General features: G+C 46.1%; 1 protein-coding gene across 1 annotated transcript in view; it reads right to left on the bottom strand.

Annotated features, from left to right (window-relative positions):
- Positions 1–17974, bottom strand: part of LOC149318117 (E3 ubiquitin-protein ligase SIAH2-like) — a 39920-nt gene extending 21946 nt beyond the window's left edge. Inside the window, exon 1 of the mRNA XM_089509046.1 lies at positions 17465–17974. Within this exon, the coding sequence (XP_089365172.1) occupies positions 17465–17974 (510 nt within the window). The remainder of the gene's footprint in view (positions 1–17464) is intronic.
- Positions 17975–19143: the final 1169 nt, after the last annotated feature.

Here is a 19143-nt window from a genome sequence, read left to right as displayed (position 1 = left end):
CTGATGCTTTAACAAGGGATGAAGGAATGAAGTTAAATATTCTCAGAAGTGGCAGGGAGAAAAGAGGTTTGGAGTGTGGCAGGAAAGGAAAACTGGCCATACAGTCCCAGCTCTCCAAACATCTCTCAGCTGGCATGTGCATATTATTAGACTGCATGGAGAGTCTAATCCTGGAACCTTGACTAGAAGACAGAGCTCGCTTTCAGACATCATGTAGAAGGAGTTTTACTAGAAGCATGCAATTCCTTTAGTAAACAATCCATGTGCATTTGTCTTTAAATCAGAGGAGGTTGTGATGCAGCTCTACAGATGTTGCTGGATTGCAGCTCCAAGCATTTCCTCAACATGTGCTAGCTAAGTCTGCTGAGCCTTGCAGTGCAAAAACATGGGGGGGGGGGGGGGAGGGCACATGACTTACACATCTGACTTCCAACCACAAGCTGAAATATCTGGCTGTGTGGATTCTTTGCAGAGCATTGGGTCTGGGATCCTCCAGATGTTGCCGGAGACACATCCCTTCCTCCCTGACCATTGCCTATACTAGCTGGTGCTGAAGGAAGGTGGAATCCAATGTCTGGAGCAGTAGATGAAGAGGGGGAAATTAGAAATAGGTTCCTCATCTCTGGCATAACAGCTGTATAGAACATCATGACCCAACTGTCCCAGTTAATCAGCGTACTTGCGAGATCCTCCCTACCCCAAAAATGGGTAGACTGTGTGTGTGTTCTATGACACATAAAATCCAATAATACAAGCAGTACATTTATACTGATATTCAAACAGGGCTGGGGGACATAAGGTATTCTAGAGTAATGACACAACAACTTCATGTTTGACTGTACTAGCTAACATCAATGGGAATGGCAATCCATATCATCTGGAAAGTCACATTCACCCCATCCTTGAGAATCCTGCTTCACATTCTCTCTCTCAGCTGTGACATTTCACTAGTTCTCACATATGTGGTGCCATTTCTTATCTCATTACCACATGTTGAAAAGATTTCCAACTAAAAAGAAGTACAGTCGACCCTCCTTACAGGCGGGCTTGCTTTCCGTGGCTCTGAGCTCACACAGAAGGCAAGCCCAGGCAGAAATAATGGGGCATGTACTCGTGCTGCGCACCCTGCCCCATTATTTCCTATGGGGCTTGAGCATACACTCTTTTCCCCATACACGGGGGGGCGGGGGGGTCTGGAACAGATCCGCTGCATATGGGGATGGTAGACTGTACTATGGATTCAATGGGAAACCTGGGAGGATATAATCTGCTGCTAGCCAAACAAGGTTTAAAAAAAAAAAAAAAAGAGTGAGAGAAAAAGTACAACAGAATTTGAACTGAGCTGAAAGTGATGCCTGCCTGTGCTATGCCTTTAAAGAGGACAAACAGAAGTTGAACAGGTAAAGCTGTATCAGGCATTATCTTCGCTCCAGGAATTAAACTGCTTCATTTATGCAGGTCAGCCTATTGTTAAAAGCACAAGAGTGTTAATAACGTCGGCAACCCTAAATACTCACCAGATCTCTGCTGAATGTATAATCTAATAGCTGCAGACATCTCTTCAGGAGTATACAAGCATGGTTGCAGAAACTGACAAACTTTTCACTGCACACTAAGAATGTTGCAGTGCTGCTCCTGACATGGGAAAGAGTATATGAGAAAGGGCAGCTCTACTGCCAAACTATTTAAAGTGCAATCCAACAAATGTCTATACTGAAGTCCTACAGATTTCAGTGAAGTCCACTCCCAGTTAAGTTGGTAAAAGGCTGCAGCTTCAGTGCAGGACATGCTCCCCCTTTAGCCTTTATTCCTTCTCTCCCTGGCCATCACTCATATCATCAGTTCTTGGAACAAAACATGTTGGTACTCTGGGCTCTGCTGTCAATTTCCGCGGTGCCTGTTTGTTTACATTTTAGAGGAGAAGAAAATCTATGAAGTAATTTCCCCTTCTAACTGCCAACAAATCTGCTGTTGCTTGTTTTGGATTAAGACAGCTTGCCCGTAATTGCAAACATTATTCCCATATCATTCTAGCAATGGCAGCATAATCACAAACACAGCCCTTGCACTCGAATTCTAACACAAAGCTACAAGCTTAACATCAATTTATTGGTATGTGTAATTGATTAAAGGGTTCCTCCCACCCCAGATTTAAAATCTCCCCACTCAGTTGGTGAGACTTTTGGAGGTCATTTAGCCTTGAGACAGCACAAGGACAAAGACTGGCACCTTTACAGCAGTGTTCTGGAACAGGGAGTAGGAGAGATGCCCACACTGAACCGCCTCGCTCACCACTGGACTCAGGTGGGCAATGCCTTCTACCTCCCAAAAATTATTATGGGGAAAAATGTCCCCCCCCCCCCATGCCTCTAAGGAGGCATGGGGCAGTTTCCTCTCTGGGCTCCTTCAGAACCAGGAGACATCTTTATTCAACAAGAGGTGATTTGGAAGTCCACTTCTGCATAACCTTTTGTCCAAAATCAAGACTCTTCTTGGGCGTCAAATGGTCAATGGAAGTGATAAAAATGCCCCTTGCCTGCAGGGATGTTTGGGGCATCCCCCGAAATTTCGGTCATTGCAATGGCTACTAAAACAATCTGGAAGAGCTGTACGCAGCTCACTGGCCTTCTGCAAAAGGGAGCCATTTTAGGTCCAAGGGCCACAACATCACTGTGGCTACATAAAGAGCTAAATGTGGACAGGTCCACCCTATCCCCCTTCCGTCCTTTCTGTTTTTCTTGCTTGCTCACTCTACCCGCACCAGTACTCCCTTATCTCTTTTGCCCTCTTCCTTTCCATTCAGCAGGCTGTTGGGACAAATGAAAAATCATTGTTGCCAGGATATAAGGATGATGGGCAAGGCTATTGACACTATTATTAAGTAAGTTTCTAGGACTGAGCGTGGGCTGGCACTTGAAATATGTGCTAAAAGATATCAAAAAAAGGATAATGGAAGAGGTTGCAAAGTTCTTCCTCTTGGCTATCAAAACTTGCAGGGCTACACTACAAAACTGACAGTATTATTGGGAGCAGATAAGGATTAACAATATGTGGTCTCTAAAAAGGGTCCTTCTCTGCAGAATAAAAGAAGGGCTTTAGCAGCTGGTTTACATGGCACTGTTTTTGATGCTATAAAATGATAATGTTTTTAATATATTTTAAGACATTCCATATTGTGTATAAATTTGTATATTATATTGGTATTTTATTGTATATTTGCATATTTGTATGTTCTTTTAGCACTGTTGTGTTTAATTGTTTATTGTCTCATGGTCTGTGGACTGTAATAAAGGCATTGATTGATTGACTGATTGTTGCCAGAGGCCTGAACTGATTGCATTAAGAAGACTATTGAAATCAGGTGCTACAGTAGGAACAGGCAGTTCAAGATCTACTGGTAGATTTCGGGGTGATTTGCACAAGATTTGTGACTCCCAGTCTTTCAGCAACAGTGGCAATAACAATAAAAACAAAACATTCCCCACCTCTTAAATTAAAAGTCAATTAAATTAAAAATAAAAAAATGAGGAGGGAGGAGAGAATAAGAGTAGAATTGGGGACAAGTTCTAGTTTTAATTTTAGTTCTGAAAACAAACTCATGGGCTGAGCATAAGCAAAAGAGGCACCTTGTTTTACAAATTTAATGCTTCCCCAAATCATTTTTTTCCAACAGATCCTAGCTAGTAGAACTTAGGGTACTTGTGAAAAAGATCCAAACAGGTGCTCCAAGTGGCAAGCCTAAAGACGACCCATTCCCACTGCAGTACCCACACTTTCCACAACAGACCAACATTGCTAAACTATTTTTAAACATTATTCAAGGGAAGTATGTTCAGAATCTCCATCCCCATGTTAAGGTAGCACACTAAGGATACTATTCTCATTATCCTGAGCTGGAATGGCCAGTGGGAAAGGATTATGGGAATTATACTCCAAGTATATCTGAAAGGCCACACTTCCGATCCAGATATGCTTGAACCACATGACCCCATGTTCTCTCTCAAGTCTCAAAGTGGTTATATTGGTTCGTTGATCTCATGAAATGCTGATTTATATCGAATGATGCAGATCAGTCTAAGGGCCAAATGGTTAATCAGCACACGCTTGGGATGGATTTCCTCTGTGTGTACGTGTCTTCAAATTGCCTGTCAACTTATGGCAACTGCATGAATTTCACAGGGCTTCCTTAGGCAAGGAATACTCAGTGGTGGTTTTGCCAGTTCCATCCTCTAAAATAGAGAGTACAGCACCTGGTATTCATTGGTGGTCTCCCACCCAAGTACCAACCGGGGATGACCCTGCTTAGCTTCCAGGATCTGGGTCATCCTGTGACTCTACAGCAGGGATAAACAGGATCTGCAGCCTGTAGGCTCTAGGCATAATATTACCTGGTTGTATCCTTCTCATGGTCATTCTTGATTTTGAAAAATAACCCCGCATCAATGTACTTTGGATGACCTTAAACAAACCTTGGCTAGAGCAAGCATGCCTCCAACCTAAGATCTGTCTGTTCTGATGACTTATTCAATCTAGGACAGGTGATCCTGCCCTGAACTTACTGCCTCAATCCTTTGGCGCCACTGACTAATGTTTACTGGAAGACTATTCACTCGTCTAAACAGGTGGCAATAAAAAGGCAAATAGGAAGATAATAATACCAGTCATTTTCCTTGTGTGACTGCTGTAACAATAGACTGAGGTGGGAGGATTGGGGGACACATTAGTGCCCAGGAGATCTTGGAAGACTGCACTCCCTGCAAAAGAAATCAATTTTTTGCCCTTAAATATTATTTAGGGCACGTGGAGAGTCTTTTTACCACTTTCTTGCTTGGACCATTTTTGGCCCAATAGAGGCCTTTAAGTCACTTCTTCTTTCAGAAAAGGGCATAAAATGGATTTGTTTGGGGCATTTTGCAAAAAAAAAAAAAAAGGGGGGGGGGCAAATATGTTTCGCCACCCCTGCAAAAATTTCAATTTTTTGACTCCTGAGGAGCCTAGGGCCCCAAATGTTGCACTTTGCCCATCTCTGCGATAGGTTGCTCCTTCCTCACATCTACACATCTCTATCAACTGCACAGGGAGATGTTGCAACAGCAGTCTTTTAACATCTGCGAAAAATGTGACCAAAAGGGTAAGGCCACCAGTTCCTGTGCCGTTCAGAGAAGGTAAGAGTGAGTACAAGATTGCTTTTCCACTTCTGCCCTTGGAACCAAGCCCCTATGATGGCCAAGATGATGACCACTTCAAAGATGACTCCAAGAGATTCACCTCAAAAGTTTTAAGTGTATTCTTTATTTTTAAAAAAGGCATGTAAACAAACAGCCAGTCATTCAGGAGCAGTGAGGCTTGACAGTGAGAGTGGTTCAGCAATGGAACCAACTGCCCAGAGAGGTGGTGAGGTCTCTTTTTCTGGATGTGTTCAGAAAGAGAGTGGGCAGCTATCTGCTGGCAATGCTTTAGCTCAGTGATTCCCAAACACTGGTTCTCTGGGAATTTTGGACTTCAAGTCCCAGAAGCCCTAGCCAACTTGACCAAGAGTCAGGAATTCTGGGAACTGAAGTCTACAACATCTGGAGGAAAAATGTTTTGGGATCCAATAACAATAACATTTACATTTCTATATCAGTGAACTCAACACTCTCTAAATAGTTTACAATCTGTAAACCAATTGCTCCCAACACATTGGGTACCCATTTTACCGACCTATGAAAGGATGGAAGTCTGAGTCAGCCTTGGAGACCTAGGATCGAACTCACAACCCTGAGGCTGCATTTAACCACCAGGGCTCCCTTCAACCTGCATTGCGCTTGATGGCCTCTCAAGGCCCCTTCCAACTTTTATGATCTTATAACTGCCTGCAGTTCAGTTGGCCCTAAATTCTCTTGTTAATCCCAACTCGGGTTGACCTGCTGAATGAATGGAATCTTCTTTATGAAAGTTCCCGATTCAATGGGTGTATTCTGTTCTTTGGACTAACAACAGGAGTTGGTATTTCCAGTGCACACTCAGCAGTAAAATAAGGTTTGCCTCTGCAGAATGTGTGGAATGGGTCTACTGTGAGCATAAGTGAGATGGATTGCTGAATACATCAAAAACAGGAAGCTGCCTCATTCTAAGTTAGCCCACTGTTCAATCTAGTCCAATATTGACAATGTGAACGAGCAAGAGCCTTCGACAATTTCAAGCTGGCTCCTTTCCTGAGCCCTACCTGGAGACTGAACGTATGACTGACTCCATGCAAAGTGTGTCCTTAGCCACAGCCCCTCCTCATGTAGTCACTGCTTCAGATCCTTCATTCAGCTACGAAACACATGTAGCCTTTGGAACATCACTTTCCTCTCACCTACAGCATGGGACAGCTGCAGGAAAACAGGATCATCAGACATGTTCTGAGACATTTAGAAGGGAGGACTTGCAGTTTGTATGTGTATCTGTATGTCGTCACTATATGTCACGTGGTTGCTCTGTGATGGCAGGGATATAAATAATACATGTAAAATAAATAATTGCCTTTGAGCAGCAGGGCGTGTGTGTATCTATAGACCTTCCACTCCCTTAGGAAAGAGACTTTTGGCTGAGTTTCTAGTGCAGTATCTTTCCCTCAAGATTTTTTCTCACTGAAGCTGATGGGAATTGTAGTCCAAACCATCTGAAGGCATCCGGTGAGGAAAGACTCTTCTAGCCTCAAGGTCTAACAACCTCCATGAGAATTGTTGATTTATATCCCACTTTTCTCCTGAATGGGAGTCACTGTTAAGATGCTGTGCTAACAGGAGCAGCAAGCAGGCATTACTCCTTTCTGCCGTTCCCATGTGAGAGGAGACATGGGAAGTCTCTGGCTCCCTGTTGTTCCTACGTGGCTTTCCTTCAGTAGTAACAAACTGTGGTCTTTGTTGGCCCCTTCACACAGCTATTTTGGACAAGGGCATGAGGCCAAAAAATGATTCCAGAGGCAGATACACCCTTTGCAGCATGTGTATTTTAGAGATGGGATTGTAATATGCATTTGCTGGATTTTATTAAATATAATCCTGTGCATGTTGAAAGCATGTTTCCAATAACAAGTTGCCTGTGATGGATGATGGCTCCAATGCCAATGAGGCACTGAATCCATTTTGGGTTTTAGTCCAACCTTTAAAGGAGCTATCCAAGGCCCAAACTCCTTTTGAGGAGAGGGTTTCACACTATGCAGAGTGTCTTTAAAGGTCAAACTATATCATAGTTATATTATAGAAGTGGCACAAGGAGAGGGAATGAAGTAGCTTTGTAGTGAATATCCTAGTTACTTTCAAAAGTTAATTTAAAGGAATTGTTAAATGCATTTTGAAAATATCTTTTTCAAGATTAATACCATTCTTTTACTAATCTTAAAAGTTTTTCCTCCCCAAAAATGGTGTGGATGTGTGTAGGAAGAGTAAATCAGTAGTGTATTACTCTTTTTAACACTGTAACAAGTATGAGTTGCTTCCTAAACACTCCGGAGAGTAACAGGAGCCAATTACTCTTAAAGAATATCCTTCCAAACACTGACTTTGTGTACCCAGTCAGACACCCTGGCTTGTTTCTACCTACTTTTAAATGCACACCATGTGGAAGCCATTGTGTGCTTAGCATGCAACTGTTCACAACAACAGGAAAACACAGAGCAGATCCCCTCCCCACCCCACAATGATGAGACAGATAAAGAACCTAGGAGACCTGTCCTAAATTGAATTTTTATGTAAGAAGGAGGAAACCTTTCATTCTGGAAAATGGAAGCTGATAAGAGGAAGCTGCTGTAATTCATGGTATTGCCACATTCAAATTCTGAAGCAAAATACAGTCAGCAAGACAAATGAGGCAAGATGACAGGAAGTTTTTTTTTCTTTTTAAAGAACACAATACTAGCAATATTGTTTTCAGAGACAAGAATGGAAGATGCAAGCTGGAGGAGGAAAGTATGATTTTGATGAATGCAGAAGTAGCCCCAAAAAAAAAGGAAAGAAAAAAAAAAAGGAAAAAAAGGGCAGATTATTCCCCTATATATTTCCAACCATATTGATATAACAAAACCAAGGATATTCTGTAGGACATGTCTCTTGTTATAAATATCCTCTATACCAGGTGTGGGACTTGTGTGGTCTAAAAACCAAGGACAGACCTATGTGATGTGAGGGTGTACACATGGTCCTGGGGGCCACCTCCAAAGCCTTGGCACCTCCCTATTTCTTTGGCCTGAAAATGACAATTCTTTGCCAAAACACACATTTTAAAGATTAAAAACCCATTATTCCTTGCTGGTTCAGTTTGCTTTCCCCAAAACAATGCCCCACCCCACCCAAAACAGCAAGACAAGTTAGCAGAAGTGATCCACTCTGTGAAAAACTAAGCAAGCACAGACCACACAAGCCTCTTGAGCTGGGATGAAAACTATGCTGCCCGCTGGAAGTTTTGGATTGCATGACCCAGCAGCCCAGCTAATGATGAGGACTGTTGGGAGTTGCAGTTGGGCAATATGCAGGAGACAGCATAATTCCCACTCTGGTTTTAAGAGAAAAGGGTGGAGAAGCAGAGGAATTCATTCAGCTCTCCTGGGGTTCCTCAAATGTTCATGCCCCCTTCCCCAACATTTACTGGTTGCACAGCTTTTCTCTCATTTTAAAAGGCTCAAATACCTCTCCTAATGCTTACTTACTGGTAGTGAAGAGCTTTAAGTACAACTAAACTGGGATTTTTGGTTTCACCCACCACCATTCCTGAGAACTACTCTGAAACTGAATTTGGCCCCCAAGCAGAAAGAGGTTTCTCATCCCGAGTTGGCTCCATCTGGTAGTGGGTCTCCAGGCCAGGTTCTACTCTAGCTCTGCCACCTTTGGCAAATATTATACATGCTCTATCACTTTGAGCCTGTGGGACTACTGTTTCTCCCTTGAATCAAAGCACCTAGACCTGAGTCGCTTCTACCCAACACAATTATAGCAATATGAGCCATGGCTGCTTCCTATGGAATCTTGAGGCCAGGGGCTTCACTGGGGGGGGGGGTGGTTGATGGGTGCGGACTGCACTGGGTAAAACCCCAGGTGAAGACTCAGTGGGAAGGTCACTCATTGTCTGTCTCAACCCTTCCACCACCAGCCAGGCGGCTTCTGCAAAAGGGGGAATGGTGCCCCATTGCAGAGCATTGCCCCATTCTCTGTTCCCTATTGGAAAGGGAAGGTGAAGAAGACTGCTGGCTCACTGCCCAGGCCAGATCTTTCTGGGTCTGACCTTCCATTTAGTCAGATGGATGAAACAGCAGGAGGGAAGGGAGGTGGGGTTGTGTCCACTGCTTTGTCCAGCTTCTGGGGTCTTTTGGGATCTGACCAACTGAGGCAGTGGAAAGGAGAGATGGATGGGGCTGTCCACTGTTGCCACCACTACACTGCACCAAGTGACACCAACACTAGTAGTGCCACTGCCTGGGACTTGTAGCTTGACAAGGCACTGCAGTTCTCTGGCTGAGAATTCTAAGCTCTCCACCCTAAGCTACAAATTCCAGGATTCCACAGGACTCATCCATGGCAGTTAAAGTAGAATCATAGTGCTATAACTAGGCAGTGTCAAACGGAGCCAAGTGTAGAGAGAATTATGGTTTTGTAGTCCCAAAGTGCCCCCCTCAGAAGTCCCTCCCCACATTTGTTAACCTCTTTGCTTCCAAACCACATGGAAGTACAACAGTTTAGCTGTTATTAGCCCTCATTACGCCACTCCCCCCAACTTGAAGTGGCACAATCTCATTTTTCTGTGCATCAGCAACACACCTACAAAGCATGGTACAATCTGCCAGATGGGTATGAAAATTTTGGCTTCTGCTCCTTGCATGATTACCGCCCTGATCTAGACATTCTTCCTAATACGATTTCTCACTGACTATAAGGAGGGCTGTTCTCTCTCTTCTCTTCTATTCCTCTCACTTCCCAAATTACATCTACCATATTTGGTGAGTTGACTGATGGCAGCAGTGGATCAATAAGACATCTTTCTATTTACCTAAGTATAGATATATTTTTTGCCTTGTCTCCCCGAAGCCCTTCTACTGGAAAATTTAATGCAAGCAACACAGCTGCCTCCAAGGCTCCCTTTTATCAACGTGACCTTAAGATCCGCCTCAATGTCACTTTAGAAGGTTTAGAGTGCATAAGGATCAGCTTAAACTGGCCTCTTGGGAGCAAAACAGGCATGAAACCGACACCACTATATCTCCCTTAGAGGGCTAATGGTCTCCAGATCAGCAGTGACAAAAAGTCAGGGTGGAAGTGGCTTACCCTGCTGCAGGTGCTGCCTCTGTTTTTGTCTTCAGATGCTTGCAAATAGCTGTTTTTCTTCAGTAAAAGCAGCAACAAGCACGGAAGAGGGGTGGGGACATTTTAAAGAAGAGATGATGAGTGGTACAGTGGCAAGAGAGAGGGTTTGTTTGGTGTGTGCATGTATAGGATCACACTCCCATTCCCTAGGCCCTTCCAATACCTTGAAGTAAAAACAAAGTAGGGAGCCCTGTATCACATTATGCACCAGTTCTGCCTTTAACACAGTGGTGGGCAACTTTTATAAATTCAAGAGCCAGTTTTCTGCTCAAGGATCCATTGAGAATTGCACAGATTTTGAAAATGGCCTCAAACAAGAAAAACAAAATTAGAGGTAGCCAAATGTTTCATAGGAGTTTTGGAATGCAACCAGTTTAAATGGGAAGCTGCTTCTCCTGAAGATTTTCAGGAGCATTCACCATTTTGAAGGGTAGAAAAAAGATTGAGGGCCACATAAACAGCGGTGGGGGGGGGGGGGATGATATACTGCCCCAAAGCAGCACTTGAGTTCAACACCAGGCCAAAAGAATATACAAACAAAAAAGCACTAGTATGTAGATCTTGTAGCACCTTTGAGACTAACTGAAAGAAAGAATTTGGCAGCCTGAGCTTTTGTAAACTTACGTGGATGCATTTAGTCCAAGAGCTCTCTATATATGATTCTATAGAATAACATGGCTCTATCTTTAAACAATGGTTTGGAATGATTTTTGTTGTTTTTAACTGCCACCATGTCAATTTCAATGAATGAATGAATGAGAGGCCTCCAGATCACCCTGTCATCAACAGCCCTGGCTCAGGTTTTGATTTAGCTAGTTCTGCAATTGTTCTCCATCGCATTTGTTCTGCATCATGCATTCTCTCTCTCTCTCTCTCTCTCTCTCTCTCTCTCTCTCTCTCACACACACACACACACACACACGTATGAACATCCATCTACTCAAGCTACATTCCATGCCCATGATGTATGGGATGCTGTCCAGGAACACCTATGGCAAATGTAACATGCTAATTTTAAGGTGCCAGAAGGAACTTCATCATTTAAGATGAACAAGAAAGCAGCAAAGCAGAGAAGGAGGAAGGAAAAGAAGTACATGGCAGGAAATCCTGAACTTCTTTTGCACATTTAGATTGATGCCACAGTTCCCACACTGGGCATTGTGGATTAACAAGGCATGACCATATGCGGTGTGCTTTAGCTCTGATAAGATTTCACTGAATCATACAGCAAATGGTGGTGGTGGATCCCTTAACAGGGGTGGAGAACCTGTAGCCTTCCAGATATCACATTCCAATTCCTGTCAAGCCTCAGCAGAATGTCCGATGGTCAGGAATGATGTGAGCTGTGGCGCAACATAATCTGGAGGGCCACAGGTTTTCCTGCCTTCCTCTGAGCAAAAGGGGTAAGAACCTCTAACCTAAAATATCTCCATTTATAACTCCTGTTTTGCTGTTTGTATTACTTATTATAATATTTTTTAAACAGTGATACCGCTTAAAACTTTAGGATCCTTCCTCTTTCCAGTAGCCACCATTTTTATTTTATTTTTATTTGGTTTATGCATTTTTAACTTTCCCCACCTAGGGCCATCCCCGATAAAGCAAGATATATGACACAGACATCCAGAAAACTTTGCCAATCTGCTTTGAATACACAGGCCAACTAGGAATGCAGTGGAAGGAAACTTTAAACACAAAATAATTTACATCATCTTTATTTCTATCTTGCTTTTCCCCCAGTTTGGGATTCAAAGCAGCTTGTTGTTGCAGTTGTTGTTGGCTGCCTTTGAGTCATGGCAACCCTGTGAATGAGACATTTCCATAACCCCTTATTCTCAACCTCTCTGCTCAGATCTTTCAGGTTCAGGCCTGTGACCTTCCTGATTGAGTCTATCCATCTGATATGCAGTCTTCCTCTCTTTCTACTGCCCTCCACCTTCCCTAGCATTATTGACTTTTCCAGTGAGTCATGCCTTTTCATGATGTGGCCCAAGTACGACACCCTCAATTTACTCATTGTGGCTTCAAGGGAGAGTTCAAGTTTTATTTGTTCTAGTACCCAATTTTTTGTCTTTTTGGCTGTCCATGCTATAAGCATTTAACAAGTTAAAAAACATATTGTTAAAAATTCACAAGAAAAATCCCCCTAGACAGGGGAAACAGAAGGAGCTAGGCACATATCAATAGGAAGGGAATTCAACAGTGCCAGAGCAATAGTGCCACCTCTTAGGCAACTTAATCCAACATAAAGTAATTGAACAGCAGACACACGAGAAGGGCCCCAAAGCACATCTTAGCATATGAGCAGGATTATAAAACTAAGGGTGATCTTTCACATAGCTTTGGTTCCAAGATTTTTAAGACTGCTAACAGTTAAGACCAGCACTTTAAACTGAGACTGGAAACTCACTGGCAGCCAAAAGTCAGAGTTATATTTTCTGGCTTCTTGGCTTGAACAAGTCCATGAGGAGACAAATTTTGTAGCTACTGGGGTGTCTTCAAAATTGTCTCCCATGAACACTGGGAGAGGAGAAATGAGGCAACACTACTTTCTGATACCAACCAGCAAAGAAGAACTAGAACCATTACAACAGTATGCTTTCGAATCCTGGCATTATATAATAACTCCTCAGGGTAAAAAGAAACTAAAACAGAAATGAAGTAGGACTGTTACATTAAATGATTTAATACTTATTATTTGTTGTGTGCCTTCAAGTCGTTTCCAGCTTATGGTGACCCTAAAGCAAATCTACCATAGGGCCTTACCACACGTGGGGTTTGCAGCTCAGATCCGGAGTCACTGCGGGTCCAGCCATGCGTATTCACGTTATAACATGATGTATTATCAGACATGATTGCTTTCTATGGGGGGTCGTTCAGAGGCGGATCCACAGTCAATTCGGAGTGACTCATTTTTGTGAATTCGGTAACAAGCAAATTGATAAAAATTGTTTCCCAAGCTCACTTTGATTTCACTTCAAATAGGTCTGGTGTGGAGTATCATCCCGATCTTGCCCCCAGTGACCCCCTGTGACCTGTCCCATCATCCCTTGCCTCCTCCTTCACCCAGATCTCACCCCCTCTGCCACCCTGCCACCTGTCCCATCATCCCCTGCCTGCTCCTTCACCCCATCTCGCCCTCAGTGACCCCCTGCTACCTGTCCCATCATCCCCTGCCTCCTCCTTCACCCCGATCTCGCCCCCTCTGCCCCCTTGCCACCTGTCCCATCATCCCCTGCCTCCTCCATCACCCCAATCTCGACCCCTCTGCCACCCTGCCACCTGTCCTATCATCCCCTGCCTCCTCTTTCTCCTAGATCTCATTCCCTCTGCCACCCTACCACCTGTCCCATCATCCCCTGCCTCCTCCTTCTCCCTGATCTCGCCCCACTGCCACCCTGCCACCTGTCCCATCATCTCCTGCCTCCTCCTTCTCCCTGATCTCACCCCCTCTGCCACCTGTCCCATCATCCCCTGCCTCCTCCTTCTCCTTGATCTCACACCCTCTGGCACCCTGCCACCTGTCTCATCATCCCCTGCCTCCTCCTTCTCCCCCATCTTGCCTCCTCTGCCACCCTGCCACCTGTCCCATCATCCCGCCTCCTCCTCCTCCCTGATCTCGCCCCCTCTGCCACCTGTCCCATCATCCCCTGCCTCCTCCTTCACCCCAATGAAGGATGACAGCTAAGGAGGGGGCAGGGAAGGATGACAGCGTCCAGAGCCCCAATGAGCATGCGCAAGGATGCCAAATTCGAATCATTGAATCCCTCTAGTGTGGTAATACAATGTACACTTGCTCCGCTTTGCCCAAATAGAGACCACAATTTCGTTCCTCAGGTATGATAATACATCACGTGAATTGCCTTGGATCCGAAGTGACTCTGCTTCGGAAGGGCTTTGAATTGGAGATCCTGTTTCATGTGTGATAAGGCTCATAGGGCTTTCTTGGCAATTTTCTTCAGAAGGGGCTGAGAGGGAGAGACTTGCCCAAGGTCATGTCGTTGATTTCTATGGCCGAGCTGGGTTTTGAACCCTGGTCTCCAGAGTCCTAGTCCAATGCCCAAACCATTACACCACACTGGCTCTCAAATAAGATTATACAATGTATGTTTTTCCCAAACCTCTGAACTGCTCCCATATATCCATATCTCAAAGATCACTGCAATACCCTTGTAGGACTGAACCCTCCCATTTCACAAACTGAAAGACCGGAGACTGAAAACTACTGGCTTGATTACAACCATGGCCAAGGTGAAGTCTAAATCAGGTTCCTACCTTGCTCAGACCAGGTCTTGCATAGGTCAGGCATTTACCAACAAAAACTCTGAGAACTGCAGCAACAGGAGTCTATTCTAGGGAATGTTTCAGTAAAGGAGCCATATATGCAAGGAAGGATATACAATACATTCTTGGGAAGGCAGTGAGATTATTTACTAGGAAATACTGGCCCCGCTGATGTCAGAGGAGATGCATGCTGATGTCTGGATGCTGACCAAAATAAAGGTAAGAATTATAAGCACAGTCTTGAGGGATCAGACCAAAGACCTACTCCAGACTTCTGTCACCTAGTTGCCTATGGAAAGCCCACCACCATGACATAGATCCAAAACACACTGCAGAAATAATCCGGTTTGAGACTGCTTTAAGTGCCCAGACTCAACGCTAGGGCTCTTGTCGCACCTTGGAGACAAACCGAAAGGAAGAAGTTGGCAGCATGGGCTTCTGTAGACTGTAAGTCTACTTCCTAGCACTGAGCCGGGGCAGTTCAAGCAGTCTCAAAACCGGATTATGTCTGCAAATGTGGACTGGACCACAGGCAGCCTTTAAAGCCACAGAGGCACAGAATACAAGCTCTTTTTTCGCAGAGTAGCCAGAAAAGTGTCAAGTCTGGAAACAGTATGCAAAGAGATCTTGTACTACCTTTGTAGTGTGTGTCTGGAAAATAAATATACGCAAAGGGTTCTTGGAGGACCTTGGAGCCTTTCTGAAAGAAAGAAGGTGGGAGCATGAGCTTTTGTAGGCTTGAGCCAACTTCCTCAGATGCATGCGAATCTCAAGTCTGCAAAAGCTCATGCTCCCACCTTCTTTCTTTCAGTTAGTTCCAAAACATACTGCAGAAATAATCCAGTTTGACATTGCTTTATCTGCCCTGGCTCAATTCTTGGGACTTGTAGTTTATCGTGGCCCCAGAGCTCTCTGACAGAGAAGGCTCAATGTCTCCCCAAACTACAGAATTCCCTAGCATTGAGCCATGGCTGTTAAAGTGGTCTCAAACTAGATGATTTCTGCAGTGTGTTTTCAGTCTTTGTCTCCAAGAAGATCCCTTTGCATACAGAAAAGGGGAAGAAATCTCACTTGTAAAGCATTTCTATGCAGTGGTCCCTTGTTATCTACAGAGTTATCTGCTATTGTACAGAGGAAAAAGAGGATCAGTCAGGCATCTCTAAGTTTGCCTGGACCTAGCTGTTGCTGCTGAGACCCACCTTCCCTCCTGCTATGAACTTCAACTGGACAAGGGCTCTTGTCTTACAACTCAGCTTGGGAAGCCATTTTCCTGAGTACAGTAGACCCTTGGTATCTCCTGGGCTTTGGTTCCAGGACCTCCCATGGATAATAAGATCCACGGATGCTCAAGTCCCATTAAATGCAATCACACAATCACAGAGTCGGAAGAGACCACAAGGGCCATCCAGTCCAACCCCCTGCCATACCTGACAGATGGCCATCCAGCCATCTGTTTAGACCTCCAAAGAAGGTCTTTAAACAGTGTGTTTCACTGTCAAACAGCTCTATATTGTCAGGAAGTTCCTCCTAATGTTGATAACTCAAAGATACTGTGTGTATATCTCTCTAGCTTCTTTAATATTATGCTTCGTAGTAGATTTATAAAACTGGATTAAAGGTTAAGTTTAGCTACTGGTACATTTCTGGGCAGAATTCAAAGTGCTGGTTTTGACCTCTAAAGCCCTACATAGCTGTGCTCCAGCCTATCTGTTCTAGAATAATAGCATCCTAGAGTTGGAAGAGACCCCAAGAGCCATCCAGTCCAACCCCATTCTGCCATGCAGGAACTCTCGGTCAAAGCATCCCCGACAGATGGCCATCCAGCCTCTCCTTCCAAAGAAGAAGACTCCACCACTCTCCCAGGAAGGAGTGTGTTCCACGGTTGAACAGCCCTTACTGTCAGAAAGTTCCTCCTAATGCTGAGGTGGAATCTCTTTTCCTGTAGTTTGCATCCATTGTTCCATGTTCTAGTCTCTGGAGCAGCAGAAAACAAGCTTGCTCCCTCCTCAACATGACATCCCTTCAAATACTTAAACAGAGCTATCATGTCACTTCTTAAGTGTCTCTTCTCCAGGCTAAACATCCCCAGCTTCCTAAGTCGTTCCTCATAAGGCTTGGCTTCACCATTTTGGTGGCCCTCCTTTGGACTTGCTCCAATTTCTCAACATCCTTTTTGAATCGTGGGGCCCAGAACTGGGCCCAGTATCCCAGGAGAGGCGTGAGCAAAGCTGAACAGAGTGGCACTATTCCTCCCCTTGATCTCGACCAGCGGTTCTCAACCTGTGGGTTGCGGGCCCTTTGGGGGCCGAACAAGCCTTTCACAAGGGCCGCCTGAGACCATCGGGAAACACATATAACAAAGCAGCAACGAAAATAATGTTATGGCTGGGGGCCCACCACAGCATGAGGAACTGTATTAACAGGTCACAGCATTAGGAAGGCTGAGGACCACTGAGCTAGACACTAGGCTTCTATTGATGCAGCCTAGCATCGCATTGGCCTTTTTAGCTGCTGCATGGCCCTGTTGACTCATGTTCAGCTTGTGGTCTACTAGCACTGCTAGACCCCTTCCAGTCTCCCAGGTGAGGCCTGACCAAGGCAGAATAGATGGGTGCCCCTTATATAAAATGGCAAAATCAAGGTTTGCTATTTAGAATGTATACTTCCTTTTGCAAAAGAAATGGATGCTTGAATCCGTGGATAAAGAGAATCCGTGCGGATGAGGGGGGCGAGTGTAGTTGCAGCCCTGATCCTGAGAAGGGGGCTTCCAGAGATCATCCAAACTGTCCGATTTGGGGGGGGGATGGGTTTGTGACCCAGGGCCATCCAGGGCCGCTGCCGGCGGAGGGGCCCCTTACCTTGCAGGGGAAGAGGACGGCGGAGGCCACTTTCTCCATGGCCAGGTTGCGGATGCTGGGGGTGAGGGAGCCCCGGCAGGTGGGGCAGCAGCTCAGCTTCTGCCGGCATTGGTTGCAGACCAGGTGCCCGGCCTGGCACTGCAGGATGGGGGGCAGCACGTAGTCGAAGCAGACCGGGCACTCGAAGAGGGAGGTCAGCTCCTGGTGCTGCTGCTGCTGCTGCTGCTGCTGCTGCTGCTGCTGCGGGGAGACCGGGCCCCCTTCGCCCACTCCTCCTCCTCCTCCTCCGGGGCCGGAGAGCACAGCGCTGGCCGAGGGCCCGGCTCCGGCAGCCGAGAGGCTAGAGGCGGCAGGGTTGGGGGTGCTGGCGGCAGCAGCAGCAGCAGCAGCAGCAGCAGATGGAGCAGCAACGGCAGCCGCCGCCGGAGTCTGCTGCTGCTGCTGCTGTTGCTGCTGCTGTTTGCCGCAAGCCTTGCTAGCGCTGGGTCCGGCGGAGGACGGGCGGCTCATGTCGGTCGGGAGCCACCATCGAAGAAGGGAGGACCCGGCGGCGGCGGCGGCGGCAGCGCCTCCTCCTCCTCCTCCTCCTCCTCCTCGCCGCCCAAGGAGCCCCAGGCCAAGCGCAGCCCCGGAGCCCCGCCTCCGCCTTCCAAAGAGCGCCCCCGAGGTTCCGAAAGAGAAGGCTGCCCCCGAAGGTTCCCAAGGAGCAAGAAGGAGCAGCAGCAGCAGAGGCAGCAGAGGCAGCGGCAGCCTCGGCGTTCTCCAAGGCTCCTCCCCGCCCTCTCCCCATGAAGCCCGGCGGCTCCTTCGTCTTCTGCCGCTTCGCCTCTCTCTCCTCCCCGGAAACCTGGAGCTGACGCAAGGCATCAGCAGGGCTGCCGCGTCCTCACGGGAGAAAGCACCCGCTTTGGCATCGCTTTAAGGGCCTTGGCTGAAGGCTGTGGAATTCTGGGTGTTGGAGTTCGTGTTGGGCCCCGCAACAAACTCCAACTCCCAGAATTCCACAGCCTTCAGCCAAGTCTTTTAAAGCGGTGCCAGACCGGGTGATTTCTCCCGTGAGGATGCAGCCAGGAGGAGGGCGAAGAAGCCGCCCTTGGAGGCAGCAGGGGACAAGAGTCTTGCATTGCATTGCATTTTTTTATTCCCGCCTTTCTCCCAAAGTGGGACCCAAGGCGGATAACAACAGAAAGAGAGAGAGAGAGAAAACATGTTAAAACAAATAAAACCGGATTTTTTTTAAAAAATACAAAGATAAAATTTAAAACATAGAAAGTTAAAAATAATAACCTGAAAGGGAAGCCGGGAAGGGGCCTATTCCTCTGCCCTCCTCTGGGGGCGCTGCGGAGCCGAAAGGAGACTCCCCCGAGCGCCCCCTGGTGGCCCCCTGGGCTCTACCTGACTCAGGCTGCGCCCACACTGCTGCAGTAATCCACTTTCATCCTCTGAAGACCCCAGCCACAGATGCTGGCCAAGCGTCAGGAACAAACTCTCTCAGAACAGGGCCCAGTAGCCCAAAAAAGCCACACACAAAAAAGGACGCCAGCTGCGAAAGCCTTCAACTTCACAATCCGGTTTCACACCACTTTGGGACCCGTTCCCACTTACATTTCAACTGCTTTGTGACTCGCCTTTGTTCCACGTCAGTGAAGTGATTCCAAAAGGTCCATCGTTCCCGCTAT

The sequence above is a fragment of the Sceloporus occidentalis genome, unplaced genomic scaffold (genome assembly GCF_023333645.1).
Source record: "Sceloporus occidentalis isolate IW3139 unplaced genomic scaffold, rSceOcc1.0.p SCAF_2, whole genome shotgun sequence".
Classification (NCBI taxonomy): Eukaryota; Metazoa; Chordata; class Lepidosauria; order Squamata; family Phrynosomatidae; genus Sceloporus; species Sceloporus occidentalis.
This window is presented reverse-complemented; position numbering and strand designations above follow the sequence as displayed.